Genomic DNA, 17758 nt, shown 5'->3' on the forward strand with positions numbered 1-17758 from the left:
GTGTCTGTGTCCCATACGGGTATCTGCCTCGGAGAGACTGAGCAGAGGCGGGAAATGGCGCCTGGTAACACAACGGTGTGTCATATCGAAGACGGCCCCTGAGCAGCAGACATACAGAAAAGTCCGAGGCGCTCTCAGAAAAATAACAACCAGTGCCTCAGTTGTGATGGTTAATCTGCCTTGAGTCGTCATCTTCAGATACAGCGGATCACACTAAAGTAAGTCGCCACTGTAAACCAGCCCTGTTCGTACACTTGTTTTCTTCCTTTTGCGTTTATGTAATGTTGGCTAGCGAAAGGAGAAATGCTTCCTTCCCTGCCCGTCGTAGCCCCCGTTAGCTCGAAGCAGTTTGTTAAGGAGGTACGGGACTGTGGGGCTAAGCTAGCAGCGCTAAGCCAAGGACGGCTAAAGCACGGCCTACCACAAAACAGGCTTATTCCTGGTTGGCCAACATTTTTTCCATAATTTAACGTTTCTGCAACTTATATACCAATTACTTTAGTAAATTCCTGTTAGACCGTTAACTTGGCGTAGCTGAAATTTTAACATTTTAAAACAGCGACACACATTCAACATGAACTGTCGGCAGGTTTCGTGTGCGTGCCTCCGTTGAGGCTAACGTCCAAAATTTGGCATTCCACAACTGAGTTTCACCAGGTTTACGTTAGCACTGCATTAATTATAATTTTAGAGGTTAATATACCAGGAATATCTATACAGGACCATACATAATTATGAATGACCCCCCTTCAGTTAAATTGTTAGCCGGAGATAGAACAGATTTAGTAGATAAATTTGATAACGTTGCTTTATCGTGGACTCAAATCAACGATGCCAAACACTAACGTTATTCATCATGAAGGGAGGTAGTGAAGTTGAACAGCTCACCAAGCATCCCCCCCAATTAGCTAATCAGTGTTACTGACACAGCCATTATTAACCCTTTTTAACGTTATTTCGCTCAGGTTACGATGCCGCACTGGCTTGCTAATGGTAAGTTAGCATGTGCAGGCTTTGCTTGAAGCAACGCTAACGTTACCCTCAGCCACGGCACACTCAAACCGGAGTGCCAGGCAAATACTAATGTCTAACATTACCTTTAAGCTCTACTAGTGGTATTTTAAAAAATAAACTGCTGTTAGACAAAGTTGTGTGCACACCTTCATAACGCGTAACACGGCCTCTTGTGCTTCATTTCGTTGTGTGGCGTTAGCTGCAGAGCTCGGTGCAACCTTTTAAAGGGTACATTTATGCATGGTTGAAACAACTGGGCCAGTTATTTACTGCCTGTCTACATGTTATTGACGGAGTTGTTGTCGAATCTGAACTATGCTTTATCCACTTGTCAAGTGACTTTGCTAACCTTAACCTCAGGGTAATTTCTGCAGGATGGATGGGTTGTCAGAAGGGCCTCGCTTGTTTTTTGTTTTTTTCGCTGTCTTCCCAGGGTTAGCTTTTGCTAGCTTGCGCATACCGTTGCATGCATGTTCCTATTTCCCGCTCACTTGCTCGCACCTAGCAATGTGCATGATCCTTGGTTAGTGGCTGACTGCCGAGAAAGGTGGATGTATGTCAGCTTTGGAGTTGCTGTCATGTCACCTACGGGGTGGTCATACATTGTCTATGTATTAGGGATGTACGGTGTCATTAAAAAAAAAAAAAAAAAAAATTTACGTAGCCGCCAAATAAAAATCTTTTTTTTTTTTTCTCCATGCCAAGGTGCAATGCATTATGTAAATGAAAGGAGGTCAAAACAAAACAAAAAAACCAACAGATGAATATTAGATTTTTGTTTCTATAATCTGGTGGAGGGGGAAACACTGCAATCAATACACATTTTAGCCTTTGGTCAGTCACATTACATAGGAAATGACGGGAGATGTTTGTAATGAAGAGTTCAGAAGTAAGCTTGTTTGCAGCACCTGTTAGTTGTGACTGATGAAGCCTCAACACTTGCCAAAAAGGTGGAAATATATATATATGTATGTTTTTGGAAAAGAGAGAAGAAAAAGCAGGAATAGCTCAGAAATTCCTTTATTCATATAGATATATTAAAATAAAAAATCACCTGTCAGTAGGTCAAATGTATGATTAGGTATAAAAAGAGCACCTCAGAGGAGCCTGCATGGACAAATATTCAACAATTTAAGGATAATAGATATTTATGCATAGTGGAAAATAATTTGGGAATTCAGAATCAAGAATAATTTGGTTAAACTTTTTCATGAACTGGACAGTGCAGAGAATCCATTTTGAATGTTGATCCTCTTGCCCTCGGGCGACACAACCAACACGATTCAGTTTCACAGCATAAAAGCAGGAATGTTTTTTAAAAAGCCATTGTCAGTAAATGCAATTGGTTTCTGCATCAATACTTGAAAGTTAAAACTCTATTATGCAAAGGAAGGGGAGGGGGGGTGTACAAACAAGATCCAGACACACCCCGGGTTCTCTGGTACCAAGTTCATTTAGGAACGCTGTCCTATGGTCTAATGAGTCGAAATCTTTGGAAAATCATTGACACTGTGTGCTGACAGAAGATGGAGAGGAACAATTATGACACATTGTCTCTTATTTCAGCAAGAAAACCATCAAACCCCATTCTGGACATATTAAGGGGGGGGGCTTTCAGTTATCCCCCCAAAAAATGTGAATACATGTGCAGTACTTTGAATGTCCTGTGGTGTGTTGTTATTGGAAATGATCCTGCTGGTTGAAAATATCTGGGTAGCTAAGTTGGTACCTGCGAGCATCTCGGCAAACTGTGGCCATCTGCGTCTTTGCTGCAAGACTTTAGCAGTGCGTTCATCCCGTGTTGAAAATAACTACTGTCAAAAAGAGGTCTGTATTTTTGCTTTACAAAGTGTAATCCGGCTGTATTACATAATCTAATGTAAACCAGAAGAGACTCAGACAAAGTAGTCGTTATCGGGTGTTTTTTTTGTTTTTGTTTTTTTTAACCAAAAGCCATTCGCCTTGCTTGTCTTTTTAGAAGCTTTTTCAATTTGAAAAATACATCCAAAATGATTTCACAGAATCTATCCATTTTAAGCTAAACAAATTTCAAAGGAAGCTGCTAATCGGACATCTTTTGAATATAAGACTCATGTTGGGTGCTGTAAATCAGTGTGTCCTTCCCAAACAAGTTCACATTCACTGATGTAATTTCTGTCTACATCTGCTACAGTCATTTGATACTCTGTGCAGTCGCAGCTTTCATGCTTGCCTGTAACTTGCATGTAACCATGTACTCTGGGACTGTTGCTGTGTTTTGCCGTGCCCGGGATTGAGCATCAGCACATACACGTTTGATCCGTTCATGGTTGTGCTGCTCTGTAAATGGAGAACAGATGTGGTGAAGGCCATTTAGAATATGCAAGATATACAGTATGTAACGGCGGGACGCTGTTGTGCGTTGAGGGTTCCCGACAGTGTTTGGATGTGTCTGGACACATTCCTGGTTACATAAGTGCAAGCGTCCGGCGTGCCTGACAGTTGTTGTACGTTGCTTGAATTGGTTTTCGTTTACTCTTAGTCCCTCAACTTAAAATAATGCATGTATTTACTTTACAGGTATCTTGGTTTATTTCAAGAAGAAATCTTTTTTCTTTTTTTACGTTTTAGTCGTTGCTCGCAGTCAAACCGGTCTCTTTATTTTTCTTGAAATGACTGAAACTTTAATCTTTTGTGCATGTTGTCATTCAAAGGAAGTGTTTGTGGAACTTGTGTATAACATGACCCTGGGAAGTGCATTTTTATTTCTTCTCCTGCTCTTGTTTAACTGTACAAATGAAAGTAAAGCCAGCTGTGGCTGTTGTGATGCTCTGATGTAAGCGGAATGGGATCCTGAATACATCCAGATGTTGGCAGAACCAATATTAGTGCTCTGCACATGGATGCACCTCAGAGACTTCTCCGTTTTTAAGGAGAAGAGAGACTGTTAGAAGCTCTTGCTCGTCTCTTCACTGTAAAGTCGCTGATTTCCCCTCTCATCCTCTATCTGCCATCAATCTCCATGTCTACTTTCTCTTGAACAGCCTTACATGTGACTGCTAAAACAATGAGGCTGAGAATGCGTAAGGCGTCTCAGCAACCAAACCCCACTCTGGCAAACCGCACATCCCGAACCAAGAGGAGGCATTCAGAAGTGGAAGAGGACCCTCCTGCCAGTGGAGGGAGGGGATTGTTTTCCACCATCAAGAAGTTCATCAGAGGAAATGCTGTTAAGGTAACTACCCCTTCACCCAATCATTGAGTTCCATCCTTTCTGCCGTACCTCCGCTGGGAGAATTGTAAGTATTGGTGCGGGCGTAGAAGTGATCGAACTCCTCTGTGTGCGTTTATTTGAACAGTGTTAACAGAAGCTTTAAGCTGTGTCTTAACAATGTGCTCTCTAGGTCTCTGAGTTAAAGGCTGTGCAGAGTGTCATGTTTCCCAAGAAATGTCTGTTGGAATGCAGCAGCTTGTCCGAGAACTCGGGCTCCGGTCTAATTTTAGCTTTTAGCTCACAAAGTTGGCGTGCAGGGACAGGAGGTTGTAACAAATGGAAAAGTCAACTCAGCTAAAAGTCTTTCCTATAGAGGACTTTTTTTTTCCTTTTTTCTTTTTTTTTTTAAGGTTTTTACATAATATTCATTCATTATATTTTCTCAGTAAGTTCTGGCAGGAATGTGGCTTACATGTTTTTTTGTTTTTTTTCTGCGTGTAGCATCCTCTTTTTTGGGGGGTTGAACAAATTTACTGCCTTTTGCAAAGATTTTGCATCTGTATTTTGTGTTACTGTTCAAAAAGATGCTCTGCCCTTGCAGCTCCTTCTAGCCTTAACCAGAGTCCTACAGAGCGCTCTGTGGTGCGTTTCTCAGTCATCCATTCATAAACCTGCACAGCCTGCCATTACCAGGGGCTCACACCAAAAGCATCTGCCATTCATTTTTAATGTAAGCTGGCGTCAATGAGCGGCCGGCGTTGTGAGCTTCAAAAGTTGAGAGAGGCTCAACTTTATGCAGTGACGCGACGACAGCCAATTGGGGCCTATTTGGATTCCGAAGGCGGACAAGGGAAACGGGACCTGCGTTACCGTTGAAAATATGTAGATGCAACCCAAATCCATGGTGAAAGAGGGAACCGATGTATGGATGGATTATTATATACGCCTGCTATTTGCTATACATATAAGCCCCGCCCCTTTGGCCGATTTGGCTTCTCTGGCCGCTTCCAGCAGCAGCAGCGGCGGGCTGTGAGCTTTTGGTGTGAGCCCCAGGTTAGGCTCAAGTTGGATTCAGTGCATTTCCAAAGGATATTTGTGGCTGATCTTGGGATCAAACTGCAAACGTGTGATTAGTAGAAAAACTTCCTTTTGCCTGAACCATGTTGACGATGACATTTGTGAAGCAAAGAGGGAAAAGAAGAGCATAAGCACAGAAATGCTAAAAGCCATTTTTGGCAATGTTGTTAAACACTAACTTGTTTCTTTCCCAGTCAGTTTGTTTGGCATAATTTCCTATACTGATCCCATTAAAGGGACATTGCATTAAAAACTACCAAGCTGAATGTCATGAACCTTTATGGAGCATTGCAGAAGGAACAACATGACCGCTTTCATTAATATGGTGGAAAACGCCATGGAGTTCACTTTATTTATTTGACTGAATTAATTCAAATTGTTTAAAAAAAAAAAAAATTATAAAAAATAATTCTAATATTTTTTTTTTTTTGGGTCGTCATCAGTTGCAACAGGAAAGCCCAGCGAAAAAGTCCCGCCTGCACTGTGATGCGGACAACAACCTTATCACCTCTACTCCTCCAAACACAAACGCCTCCAGGAGGACTGTAGGCAAGAAGGACTCCGTTAATGGACGTGAGTAGAACACAAACCAGTGAAAATGCAAATTGTTATTCTTAATTTCGCACTTTTGGGGGGGGGGCGGGGGAAACAATTGTGACTCTTTCAATTCCAAAATGCAGAGGCAACCAATCATGACAGGAGTAAGGAGAAGCCCAATGGTAGTTTGGAGGAGACGACTGCTGTTGAGGTGACCACCACCCCTCCTAGAACCACGCTTCTTGGGACCATCTTCTCCCCTGTTTTTAACTTCTTCTCACCAGCTAAAAATGGTAAGCAGGGCTATTGGCAAATGCTCGCAGTCCATTTATAGCCATGTATTTTTCTGTGACTATAAGAAGCACAAACTACTTTTTTTTTTTTTTTTTTTTTAAATTCAAAACTAAACTGACCCTACGCTTACTGAGACCCAACAAAATCTAATTTAGTGATGTATAACAATTCTGAAATAAAGCTACAGAGTCCTATCCAGTGACCCGAAATGTGTTTAGTTGCTTGATTACATTCTGAAGTATTTAGTGTCTCTACTACTATGATATATTTATAGAGCAGAATGGGAATGATGTCTCTGTTTTCTGTCTTTTATGTCAGGATAGACCACATGTTAAATGCCTCTTCATTGTATTTATTTCTCTATATATAATAATTACTTTTTTTTTTTTTTTAAGCCTCATCGGGTTCAGACTCCCCTGACCAGGCTCTGGAGGCCGAGGAGATAGTCAAACAGCTGGACATGGAGCAAGTGGTGGAGACGCCCACCAGCACAGCTACGTCTGCACAGGACCTGTGTGCCACCACTAACTTCTACTCCAGTGTGTCTCACCTGCCGCCTCTACGGCCTCCGCACATCCTTGAGGTATCTCCCACAACTGATGAGGGAGAGCTTGATGCTGCCGCCGACCTCCCCCCTCTTACAGGTTGGTACTAAACCACAGAGAAGGCACAAGTCCGAGTTGTCAAGATATTTAGATCGCATTCAAGTAGCAACAAAGCTCGTCACGATGTCTCTCTCTGCTTGCTGTGTTTTTTTTGTTTTGTTTTTTTTCTCCGCTTGTTTGAAATGTTCTTGTTGTTCTCAAAGCTCCAGGCTCGACTCCAGATATGACATATGTGGACGTTCCTCCACCGGCAGTCCCACCAGAGGCATCTTATGAGGAGGACTGGGAGGTTTTTGACCCGTGAGTAAAATGATGCAGCCATAGAAATGCTTCAAACCATACTCTTTGTGCAGAATTTACACAAATGAAACCCCCACCCAGAGTAGTTTTATGTTTTAGAGATAAATCAGAGCGGTGGTGCAGCTTAACTAATAAGCCTGTGAGGGGAACATTTGAATTTCACTTTTTTCACACAAAAAAAAGGGCAAACGTGCAGAACCTGACACTGTTGGCCTACAACAATGCTACACAGCCAGCATGTTTCCGGTCTGATTAAACCTAAACGGGACCGCAACGCAGACACTAAACACTTGTCACACCATCAACTGCCACACACTGTTGACACCATCATGTGACTTGCTTTGGGTTCCTTAACAGATCAGCTGCAAAATGAAATGACCTCTTTTTACCGTAATGATCAGAACTCCTTGTGGGAAGTGACCAGAAGATAACGACTGTTGTGTGAACAGCAGTTTATTTAGCTCAGAGTACATTTTCCGTTTGATTGGCAGGTATTTCTTCATCAAGCACGTTCCTCCGCTGACAGAAGAGCAGCTGACCCGTAAGCCTGCTTTGCCTCTGAAGACACGCAGCACGCCTGAATTCTCTTTGGTCCTAGACCTGGTCAGTTTGAATTGATAACAGATTCTGTTTTTTGTTTGTTTTTTTGTTAATTTTCCCATTAAGTGTAAAAAAATTAAATTTGAATTGAAAAAAAATTGAAAAAATAAATGTTTGAGACATGACAAATTCTTTTCATTGTGCCCTTTAGGATGAAACATTGGTCCACTGCAGCTTAAATGAGCTGGAGGACGCAGCACTTACCTTCCCTGTCCTCTTTCAAGATGTCATTTACCAGGTTAGTCTGAATGTTGCATGAATTCTTTGTCTTGACACTAGGGGGGGCCGAAGTCATTGCTAAAAACCCTCAGCTGAAGCAGACAAACTCTGGGAATTGCTCTTCTTTTTCATGTGATGTAGGCTCCAGTCGTTGTGATGGCATGCAGTTATTAATCATAAATGTTTATTTCCCGCTGGTCTCTCCTGTGCAGGTGTATGTGCGCCTGAGGCCATTCTTCAGAGAGTTTCTGGAGCGCATGTCTCAGATATACGAGGTAAATATAACCTGGCCGTTCCTTTGCATTAAGCACAGCTGAGTGGGATTTAAAGAGTGTAACCGTTTGATCGCGTCTCTTTTCCAGATCATTCTTTTCACAGCCTCTAAAAAGGTGTATGCAGACAAACTGCTGAACATTTTGGATCCTAAAAAGCAGCTAGTGAGGTACGGTGTGTCTTTAGTTGCACGATAAACGCAAAATCTCATGCGAACATAAGTGAAAAGAGCGAGGCTCAGCGAGCACTCTGTAGAGCAGCAGCGCACACAGGTGCCGCTGTTCCGGTGGTGTTGTTTCTTTGAATTATTGACTATGCTGACCGTGTCACTGATTGTTGTTTGTTTTTCCCTTCCATCCTCCCTCTTTCTCTTCATTCCTCACTGTAATTATAGACACAGACTATTTCGGGAGCATTGTGTCTGTGTCCAGGGAAACTATATTAAGGACCTCAACATCTTAGGCAGAGATCTGTCAAAGACCATCATCATCGACAATTCACCACAAGCCTTTGCATATCAGGTGAAACCATTACGCTAAATGCTACTTTGCTCCTGTTGTGCGTTTGGTACATGTTTATTTATTAACCCCCCCCCCCACACACACACACACACACACATGTCTTCATACATGGTTTTCTTGGCCATAGGAAACAGCTGAGCTTTTAGAGTCCTCTATATAAACTTCAAATCTTAAAAAAAAAAAGCCTAATTGTCATTAAGCTGTTGAACTGAACATTTCATATTTGTCAGATATTCTTATTTCCATCCTTCTGTCTCAGTCATCTCAGGTTTAATGTTCACAGCAGCTTACTGTTTGTAAGCACAACATTCAAACTCGTTCCTGGCTCAGCAGGCAGACTAAGCTACGAATAAAAACTCTCACAACCTGTTAAAAAATGCAACAATAATTCATTTAGCATTTAAGCAGCTGAAGCGAACTCTAGTCGTTGCTTTGTGAACCAGCACGACAACTCGGACTCCTGTGAAGACTTCCAGGGACCAGAAATGCATCAAAAGGACTTATTTTTCCTAATCTACCCCATGTCTTAGACCTGAGTGGAAATGCTAAACAGCCAGGCCAGGCTCAAATAATCATTTCACCCTTTGTGGGAGGGGGCAAAAAAGCACTGGGCCAATTAAGTTCTGGGCGCCGTTGTTACCTTTTTAATATTATAGGTGATGAAAGTACGACAGGTTCTTCACACTTTAATTGGGTTGTTCTTTCATCTGAAAATCTGCGCATACAGCAGCAGGAAAATAAGTGTTTTTTTATTTTATTTTTTTTTAAAGAAAGTAGTTTGTAGGTGATTCTTTTCCTAGTTTTTCTTCTATACTTGTGATGCACAATTCAGATCATTTAAAAAAAAAAAAAAAAAAACCCACAAAGCTGCTACTCGCACAACATGCTCACAGTGGTTTCGTTGTCTCCACAGTTGTCCAATGGGATTCCCATCGAGAGCTGGTTCATGGATAAGAATGACAATGAGCTGCTGAAGCTGGTTCCCTTCTTGGAAAAGTTGGTTGAGATGGTAAGATGTTCTAACCTTCAGTTAACTCTACTAAGGACGTGCTTGCTTATATCAGGGCGAGGCACGGCTGTTTGACTGAATCGGATCTAATCTGTGTCGTATCTCCTCCCCTTCATGGTGGTCCTGCCTGCCGGCATCGCCAGAACGAGGACGTGCGGCCACACGTCCGGGAGAGGTTCCGGCTGCACGACCTGCTGCCTCCGGACTGATCTCGACCGCGGTCTCTCAGAACGGGACGAGATGAAAAGACTGAAAATCAACACGCGTGTGAAAAAAAAAAAAGCCTCTTGTTGGATTACAAACTACAACATTGCCATTACTTTTAAAATTCTAGCCCCCCTCCTTTTTTTTTTTTTTTTTTAAATTTGTTTTTAAATCCGCCGTTGCTTCTTTTTTTCTTTTTTTAAAAAAAAAAAGAGAAACTTCAAACATTTTTGAAAGATCTGGGTGTAATTTTCTAAAAAAGAAGAAAGAAATGCGTTTAAAAGTTTAAAGAACACATGAAATTACACACACACTACGGACAAGCCCAGGCCCACGCCTCTTTTTGAGCGACTCTCCAGCTGTGGAGCCAGAAACTGGCTCCACACTAAATTTTGACGTCTTGGTGCTGGTTTAGTGGATATGAAAACGCCACCTGGCAAAGAGGAACCCTTTCTCCTCCTCCTCCTCCTCCCCCCCCCCGGAGTCCACAAACCAACCCCCTGGTGCTCACGCTGTTGACGCTGACGAATAATGACACTCTGTGGCTACAGACCAACGTCAGCTGGAGTGACTGGCCTGTAAAGCGATCTGTGCGTGTGTGTATGTTCACCCCCGCCACATACACACTCACAGAGTCGATGGGGGGGGGGGGGAACCTATGATCTGTAGCCTTTAAAATCATATGCATTCCTCTGTAGCTCTTGTCAAGTTTCTATTGTTGGTTGCAGTTCTTTCTGGTAAAACTGGTCTTTCATTGTTCTTAAAAAAAAAAACAAAAGAAAAGGAGAAAAAAAAAAAAGATATAGTGTTTCAGAGATGTTTTACTTATGTTTGTAAGATGTATTTTAAAAGGGGTCATGTTTTATTGTAAGCATTTTATTTTATTTTTTTCCTATTAGAAGAACATTTTAATGGAAGTCCTCTGCATTGTCAAATGAAATCAAAGGAATCCGGGACTTTAAAGTTTGTTCTCGGTCTAAAGGCGTTGATCTTTCACTGTTGGGCTTGAGAATCTTAACTGTAAATCTGACACATTGTAACGGTTAGAGGGCATTCATTTTCAAAGTGATGTGTCGACATTCACCTTTTCTTTAATGATAGTATTTGATTTGTCATTCTTCTGTAATCAGTGTTGTCTTCCACTCACGATCAAGTATTCTGGCTAAATTCCGGCGCTCTTGTTTCTTTTTAAGTTGTAATGTGTCGCTTCGTTGCTATATCGGTAGCATCATGACTAATGTAGCACATCTCTGCCGGCGTGTGTGTGTGAGTGTGTGTGTGTGTGTGTGTGTTGAAGTCTACCTGTGGTGGACTCTGAAGCAGCCATATCTGGCAGCATACTGTCAGCGTCTCTGACTGCTCCTCTTTGTCTGTTTCAACGTTTTACTTTGTACTTTTCGAGCAGTTTTGCTTTTGTTTAAAAGAGTTAAAAAACAAAAAAAACCTTTTCGTTTAAGAATGGTAACCATAAGAATGTGCTTTGGCCCTTGTGGACCCTTAATATTTTTTTTATATAATTTTTTTTCCCCCGTTTAACTTGACTTTATCTCGTTGGGAGATGCACGGAAGGCAGGAAGGCTTTTAGATGTTCTGTTTGTAAGATGTGTAAAAGGCAGAAAACTCGAATACCCGTCAGCTGTTTTCCATCCGAAGCCTCCAGATTGAACTTAAGTCGCTGACAATTTGTTATGCAGTGTTGACCTTTTTGAGTTTGTGTTTGTGTCGAAGTGCATTTTTATGTTAAAGCAAATGTGAGCGTTTTGGTTGCCTGTACAGTGCCATACAGATCCTGTGCCCCCCCCCAAAGTTCCTCCTTACGACATTTACTTTGCGCCCAAACACGAAATGCTTCGAGAGAGACAATCAGGCCTCAAAGCTCTGCAGACGCTGAAGATTGGAGACTTCCTCCTTGCTTTGGTTTCTTTCTAATGTGCAGTATGTGTTCTTTACTGTGACTCCAGTGAGCCCCCCCTCCCCCCATGTGTAAATCTGCCCAAACCATCTTTAGTTTGCTCCTTTAGGCCGGGTCCTAATCAGAATTAGTTTCCATCTGCTCAGTGTTTGCCTGTCTTTGCCTTTTTCTGATCAAAAGAAGAGGGGGGGGGGTTGAGATGACAAATTAGATTTTTAATAAAGTGAAAATGATAACGGGCACATTAGTGTTTACTCAGAAGGCTTTGAGTGCACGTGTCCAGACTATGAATGTAAATTATGTCTTTCCAAATTCTGTTTTGTTCTGACCTCGTCGGCTTAAAAGGAAAAAAAAAAACGAGGAGGGATGGTGGCAGGCACCGGCTTTATATCTGTTGAAGAGGTTTAAAAACGACGTGCTTGGACTGCGTGTCTCGAGGTCTCACCACGATGCCCCCCCCACCCCACCCTGTTTTTGTGATCTCTGGCCACAATGGTATTGCCATGTATTATGCAAGCCTCACTTTGAGTGAGTGACGCGGCTCCGGCTCGCTCGTCTCCTCGGTGCGATTCGTGTAAAATTTAGCAGTCGTGGCTTTCGGAAGGATCAGCGGGAGGCATTTGATACTTTTCATCCAGCTCATTTTTATGTGCATTTACCAGTTTATTGTACACTTGAGTGTTGTACAACACATGCAGCTTCTTGTTTTCAAAAAAAGAAAAACGACAAAACAGCAAATCCTTAAAATAAGGAAAATCTTTTGTATTTTTTATTTCAAAAGGCATGGCATATCTACTTTTAACTGTATTAATGAAGATTTAACTTTACATCGGATGGAGTGTGTTTTTTTGTTTCTTTTTTCTTACAAATATCTGTTTAGTTTAGCGCAGTGTCACTGAACTGTTAAAACTTTAGCATGTAGACAAATACGGCTTGCTTTGTGGGGAAAGTCATGAATTAAATCTCGATCATGGCCCTTTTTCTGCAGAAAAGCGTTTGTGTTGATGATTTCTCTTCATCCATTAAGCCATTTCACTTGCGAGAACTGCTGGTTTGTGCTGAAGATGTATTTAACAATGTTTTAAGACATCTTTGTTACCCATCTGGCTGTATGCTATTGTAAAGTGTATATACAGTTCCATTGAATTTCTGAAACAAAGTTTTAAAGTGAAAAACCTCTTGCATGCCCTTTTATGTTTTTATTCCCCTCTACTGAACGAGGTGTTTAAAAGATGTGGGACTGATAATGAGGAGGACGCGTACCCATGCACTAAAGTAAGAACAGATGCAGTTTAGCCGTTTAATATGTAAAGTTTTTTATTTTATTTAGTCAAATAGCTGTTGGCTAAGGAGATCAATTCACAAGCGGTTACTTGTTCTTGCTTTACGTCATGTGTACGATCCTCCATTTCTCAAACTTTACAGGCTACCTTCAAACTTCTCACAAAACTGCATCCACAGCCACTTTTTACTCGCCTTGTCTGACGGCTACAGGTCAGATCTCCCGTGTCCGAGGACCTGCGGCCAAAAATAGTTGTAAATGGTTCATTATAAGGTCATTTAAAACAAAGTGATTAGATACTAATTGAAACGTATAGTGGAGCCAGTTTTTACTGTTCCATACTTTGGAGAAGTAAACATTCTGCTTCGTTAATCAACGTTTCGGCCTCCTGAGGCCTTCTCTAAGATCGGCAACACTGATTTTTAAACCTACACACTAAAAGAGGGTTTTTAGAGTAGATTTTATTGTATGTGGTGTGCTCTGTCTTTTATGGATGAGATTATACATTTATTAGAAAATCAAGCCAGCCCATGAATTTGAACCTGCCTAATGTAATCTCTGTTTCTGGCATCTCTGTGGAAATGCTTCCAAAAGATCAGATTTACCCATATCAGACAGCGTAGGATCATAGAGGTTTGTTTTTTGATGAAAACTCACTTGACACAACTTTAAAACAAAGTTATATTAACTGTTCTTATAAAGTTTAATTGGTAAACATTATGTCACACATATTTTCAAGTTTTACCACAGTTATTTAACTTAAAATGACAGCTCATCCAGCTAGTGACAAACATGGTGAGTATAACAGACCACAGTTCCCATCTGTGGTCGAAACTGTCATGACGGAAAGTTTGTTGAAAATTTATATCAACGTACACATTATTGGTGTGCAAAGTGTAGTCGGTGTGATTTTAAAATGTATCACTTATTTTGCTCTCTAACAAAACTGTCCAAAATGACAGACTTTGAATTATAACAAGTGCTTACAGAGACGTGTGGCGTGAAACCATCAAAGTGGAGGAGAAAAAAAACAAGATGTAGGCTACCTAACGTTTGGTTTACATAAGAAACTTCACTGGATTGTAAGTTAACTCTAGATGAAAAACAAAACAAGCAAACGGTAAGTTTCAGGCCACCTTAAAAAATAAAGGCCCTAAAGTCAGTAGTTGAAGGCCATGTGGAGGTTTCACATTGAGACCCATTTGGCTCCCTGAAGGTTTCGGGGAAAGAAAAGGCCCCTTAGTGCCTCCTTTCTTAGCCCTTTTCTTTTAGAAAAAGTTACTGAACCACCCTCCATGAAAGTAAAGACAGTAGCGCGCATGAATTCATTGCGGTCATAATTTTCACAGTGATGTTTGTTTCTGTACTCTTACACTTTGAGACAAATTCCAAGAGTCGATAACGCAGTAATGACAGAAGGGGTGAAGATTGTCGACCATCTTAGGAACAGACGCGTTACATAACTTCTCATAACCTCTTCACGATGTTCTCCTTCGAGATTAAGTAGATTTTTTTTTTTTTTAAGGAAAAGACTTCTTCAACCACCCCCAAACGTCCCGGGCATTCCCTTTGATTATTCCTGTTCCGTGGATGGAAATTCCGAGTTCCCAACTGAAACCAAATGCCGCGCTAATACAACTCAAGGTGTTTTGTTTTTTTTAAATGTAAATTTCTTTTGTAATAAAAACTACAAAAGAAGAAAAAATCACTCTCCTAGACATTTTTAGACACTCTAACGTTTTGCTTTTAACCTACAAAGGGTCCTGTTTGTTTATATTTTTATTATTGTATAGGCTAGTGCTACTTATTCAACTAATTAACCAACTTATAATGTAGAGAAAAAAACGGGCCTAATAAATGGTAAAACATTTCATCAGCCTTTAACTTGTCATCATTGATCACTCCGGCTGTATTTCACCATTTCCTCCGTCAGTGAACATCTCATCTAAATGTCAGCTTGTAAATGGGAGTGATGGAGCGTAGATCAGAGGACTGGCAGCAGATGTCAGATAATTCCTCCAGCAGTCAGTCTGGTGTCTTCTGACTCCTTCTGGCAGGAGTCGGGTTTCAGACGGAGGAGTTAATCAACACACTCGGTTAATAATGCAACATCTCGCCGTGCTTGTTCTCGAAATCCATTCTGCGTTTCACAGCCCTCGTTTCGCACCTACTTTTCCTCCCTCGTTACCGGTGTCCGTAATTCCGCTGCTGTCAGAGCAGGTGTAGAGTTGCAGGTCAACTCGGAGGTGAGGAGTCTGCAGCCTCGCAGCACAGCAGCGTGTAACAGGGAGCATCAGCCTGATGGGCGAAAATTAAAGCTGAAGAAAGTGGCATTCATTTTTCCTGTAAACACTGACCTCGCTTTAACAGTGATGAGGCCTGTTCCTTGTCCTGCTCTAATGCCTCAGCAAAGCGCCTCCTCTACATGAACAGGATAAAGTGGACTTGAAAAAGTTTTGGAATCCTCTGGAGTTACTGCCTGCTTGCCTTTAAGTCAACACTCGAAATGTGGTCCACAGCAGCTATTTGCATAGTGTGCATCTTATTTGGTGAGTACAAAATATTCATTCATGAAACAGTTTCGCTGATCTTACTGATAAACAGTCAACCTATAAATATGTCCACAAAGGCAACTCATTTCATGAGGGTGAACAAGTAGTAGAGCCTAATTTTATTAGGAAGAACTGATCATTCTCGAGAGCCTGAATTATTGAAACAGCTTACTTCATATTAGTGAGTTAACTGTACATTTTCTCACTCACACTTGTGTCTTGTGAAAAACTGAGCATCCAAGCAAAAAAATAATAATAATCTGAAACAATCTAACTATTCTCTGGAATAATCTGGTTGAGGGGGGGGAGATTAAACATGGTCACACTGTTTGTTTTCTCCAGGGATCACATGTGATGTCAAGCAGGTGTGTTCACAACCCAAATTAATACCAAGAAAGACCAACCAGCCCAGTGAGGTGAGCAAATTAGAGGGAGACATCCAGAAAGTTATTGAGGAAATCCACCAGCTGTCCGACGGAAAGACACGCAGCTTCAGCGTCCCTTCCGCAGAGGAGGGTGTCGACCTAAATGCGTACCACAGCATTCTGAGTCACCTTTACAGTCTCGTGCAACCACTGATGAGAGAAAGATTCCTTGATGACCTTCCAGAATTAATAGTTTGTATTCTGTCTGGGAGACAGGACTGCGGACTGGAGGCAGAGCTCACCAAGACAGTGTTTCTGGAGTTAGGGCAGCCGCTGCTGACGTTTCTGTCATCGCTGAGAACCAAGACATGCACTCCACTGAGCGCTGAAGGAGAGTCCGGCGGCTTCTTTGGGACGCACCTCAGGGTGGGGGAAACGGTGAAAGCAGCATTGAGTGGTTTTCAGGAGACATTTATTAATGCGCTTTCGAGTTTATCCCTCTCTGAGAGTTTGATAAGTGTCCTCAGTGGTTTCCTGGATACAGCAGCCACATATGTGTTGCAGTTCATGGCAACACTGCTGCAAGCACCAATGGACTATATCAGGATAGCTTTACAGTTTGGAATAAAAGTCCCATCATTAGATGAAGATGAGACCTGTACTCAAGGTAAAGTGAAACTGCACATAATTATAATGTTCAATTCAGTTCGGTTTTATTTATTAAGGCCAAAACACAACAAATGCCATCTGAAGGCTCCTCAAAGATACAGTCCAAATGATCTAATAATATGCTGTTTGCTTCTCCACATGTCTCTGTCTGTGCTAATTAAATTGCTTTTCCATTTGTTCCACAGGAGATCTCAAGCAGCTCATCATGTGGTGAGTCATTAGCTGAATTCATACTGCCACTGCTACTATTTATTAATTGGATAATCACCTTTTGAAACTTGTGTGAAAGTAGCTTATTTGTTGCAGTAAACCAGATAAGCAGCCCCAGGGTCAGATTCTTTCAACAAAGTTGCGAGCAGAGTCACTTATAGCCAATTACTGCCTTTTATGTTTGATCGGTTCATAGGGGCAAAAAAAGCTGTGCCTGAGTTGTTATTGGCAGTACCTAATTTCCACTGATCTTTTGTAGATCGTGGTGCTCATTACTGGAATAAACCAGTTGCTTCTATGTCTGTTTGTCAGCACGGTGTTGCTAGATCTCCAGTAGAATTCATCCATTGACAGCTTTTCGACTTTGTGTTCTCGCTCTAATTTGCCCAGCTTCACAATCTGGAGGCGTATAATAGTACAGGAATTCTGGGTTAAGTTCTTAAATACTGCTGTATTGCTGTTTCCATGACTATGTTTTCCACATTCTGTTTTCCTAATTTCTGTAACTTTATGATTTTATGGGCAATGACCCTGGTATTGTAAAACAAAGGCACAGACCTGTGCACCTCAGAGCATCAAGGTAGAAGTTAACTGCTAACTTGTATTTCAGTCAGAAACGTCCAGTCACTGATCTTAAAACTCCATTGTATGGATGCAGGTGTTGAGTGGAAGCGAAAGATTAAATTCTGAGCAAACCGCTTTTACTGCAGCAGAAATGATAATCAAAGGAATTTTCTGCATTGATTCTGAACAAATTTAGCATGATGGATGCTGTCTCTTTTGTGCAAACCTCTCTCTGCTAATATGATGGAAATAAACAGAACTCCTCCAAGTCTTTATCTCAAATAAACATGCTGGTGTCTTAAAATACAAAAGAAACTCTCTCAAAAATAATTACCGAATGTCTTTTTATAAACAAGTT

At 41.4% G+C, this 17758-nt stretch overlaps 1 protein-coding gene across 1 annotated transcript; it reads left to right on the forward strand.

The window, feature by feature from the left end:
• Positions 1-29: 29 nt before the first annotated feature.
• On the forward strand, positions 30-12496 carry ctdspl2b (CTD (carboxy-terminal domain, RNA polymerase II, polypeptide A) small phosphatase like 2b). Its single transcript, XM_072380695.1, has 13 exons — positions 30-218; positions 4038-4228; positions 5728-5857; positions 5965-6114; positions 6511-6759; positions 6924-7020; positions 7512-7623; positions 7772-7858; positions 8052-8114; positions 8202-8281; positions 8507-8633; positions 9547-9642; positions 9786-12496. The coding sequence occupies exons 2-13, from the start codon at positions 4061-4063 to the stop codon at positions 9849-9851; spliced, it is 1425 nt and encodes a 474-aa protein (XP_072236796.1). The 5' UTR covers positions 30-218; positions 4038-4060; the 3' UTR covers positions 9852-12496.
• Positions 12497-17758: the final 5262 nt, after the last annotated feature.

Source organism: Leuresthes tenuis, unplaced genomic scaffold (assembly GCF_036924035.1).
Source record: "Leuresthes tenuis unplaced genomic scaffold, fLeuTen1.0.hap1 SCAF_2, whole genome shotgun sequence".
NCBI classification, from domain to species: domain Eukaryota; kingdom Metazoa; phylum Chordata; class Actinopteri; order Atheriniformes; family Atherinopsidae; genus Leuresthes; species Leuresthes tenuis.

Bases quoted from the DNA above. Each gene is read 5' to 3' on its own strand.
- ctdspl2b (XM_072380695.1), top strand. From the start codon at position 4,061: ATGAGGCTGAGAATGCGTAAGGCGTCTCAGCAACCAAACCCCACTCTG. The intron at 7,624-7,771 runs GTCAGTTTGAAT...TGTGCCCTTTAG, and splicing joins TCTCTTTGGTCCTAGACCTG to GATGAAACATTGGTCCACTG. The intron at 7,859-8,051 runs GTTAGTCTGAAT...TCTCCTGTGCAG, and splicing joins TTCAAGATGTCATTTACCAG to GTGTATGTGCGCCTGAGGCC.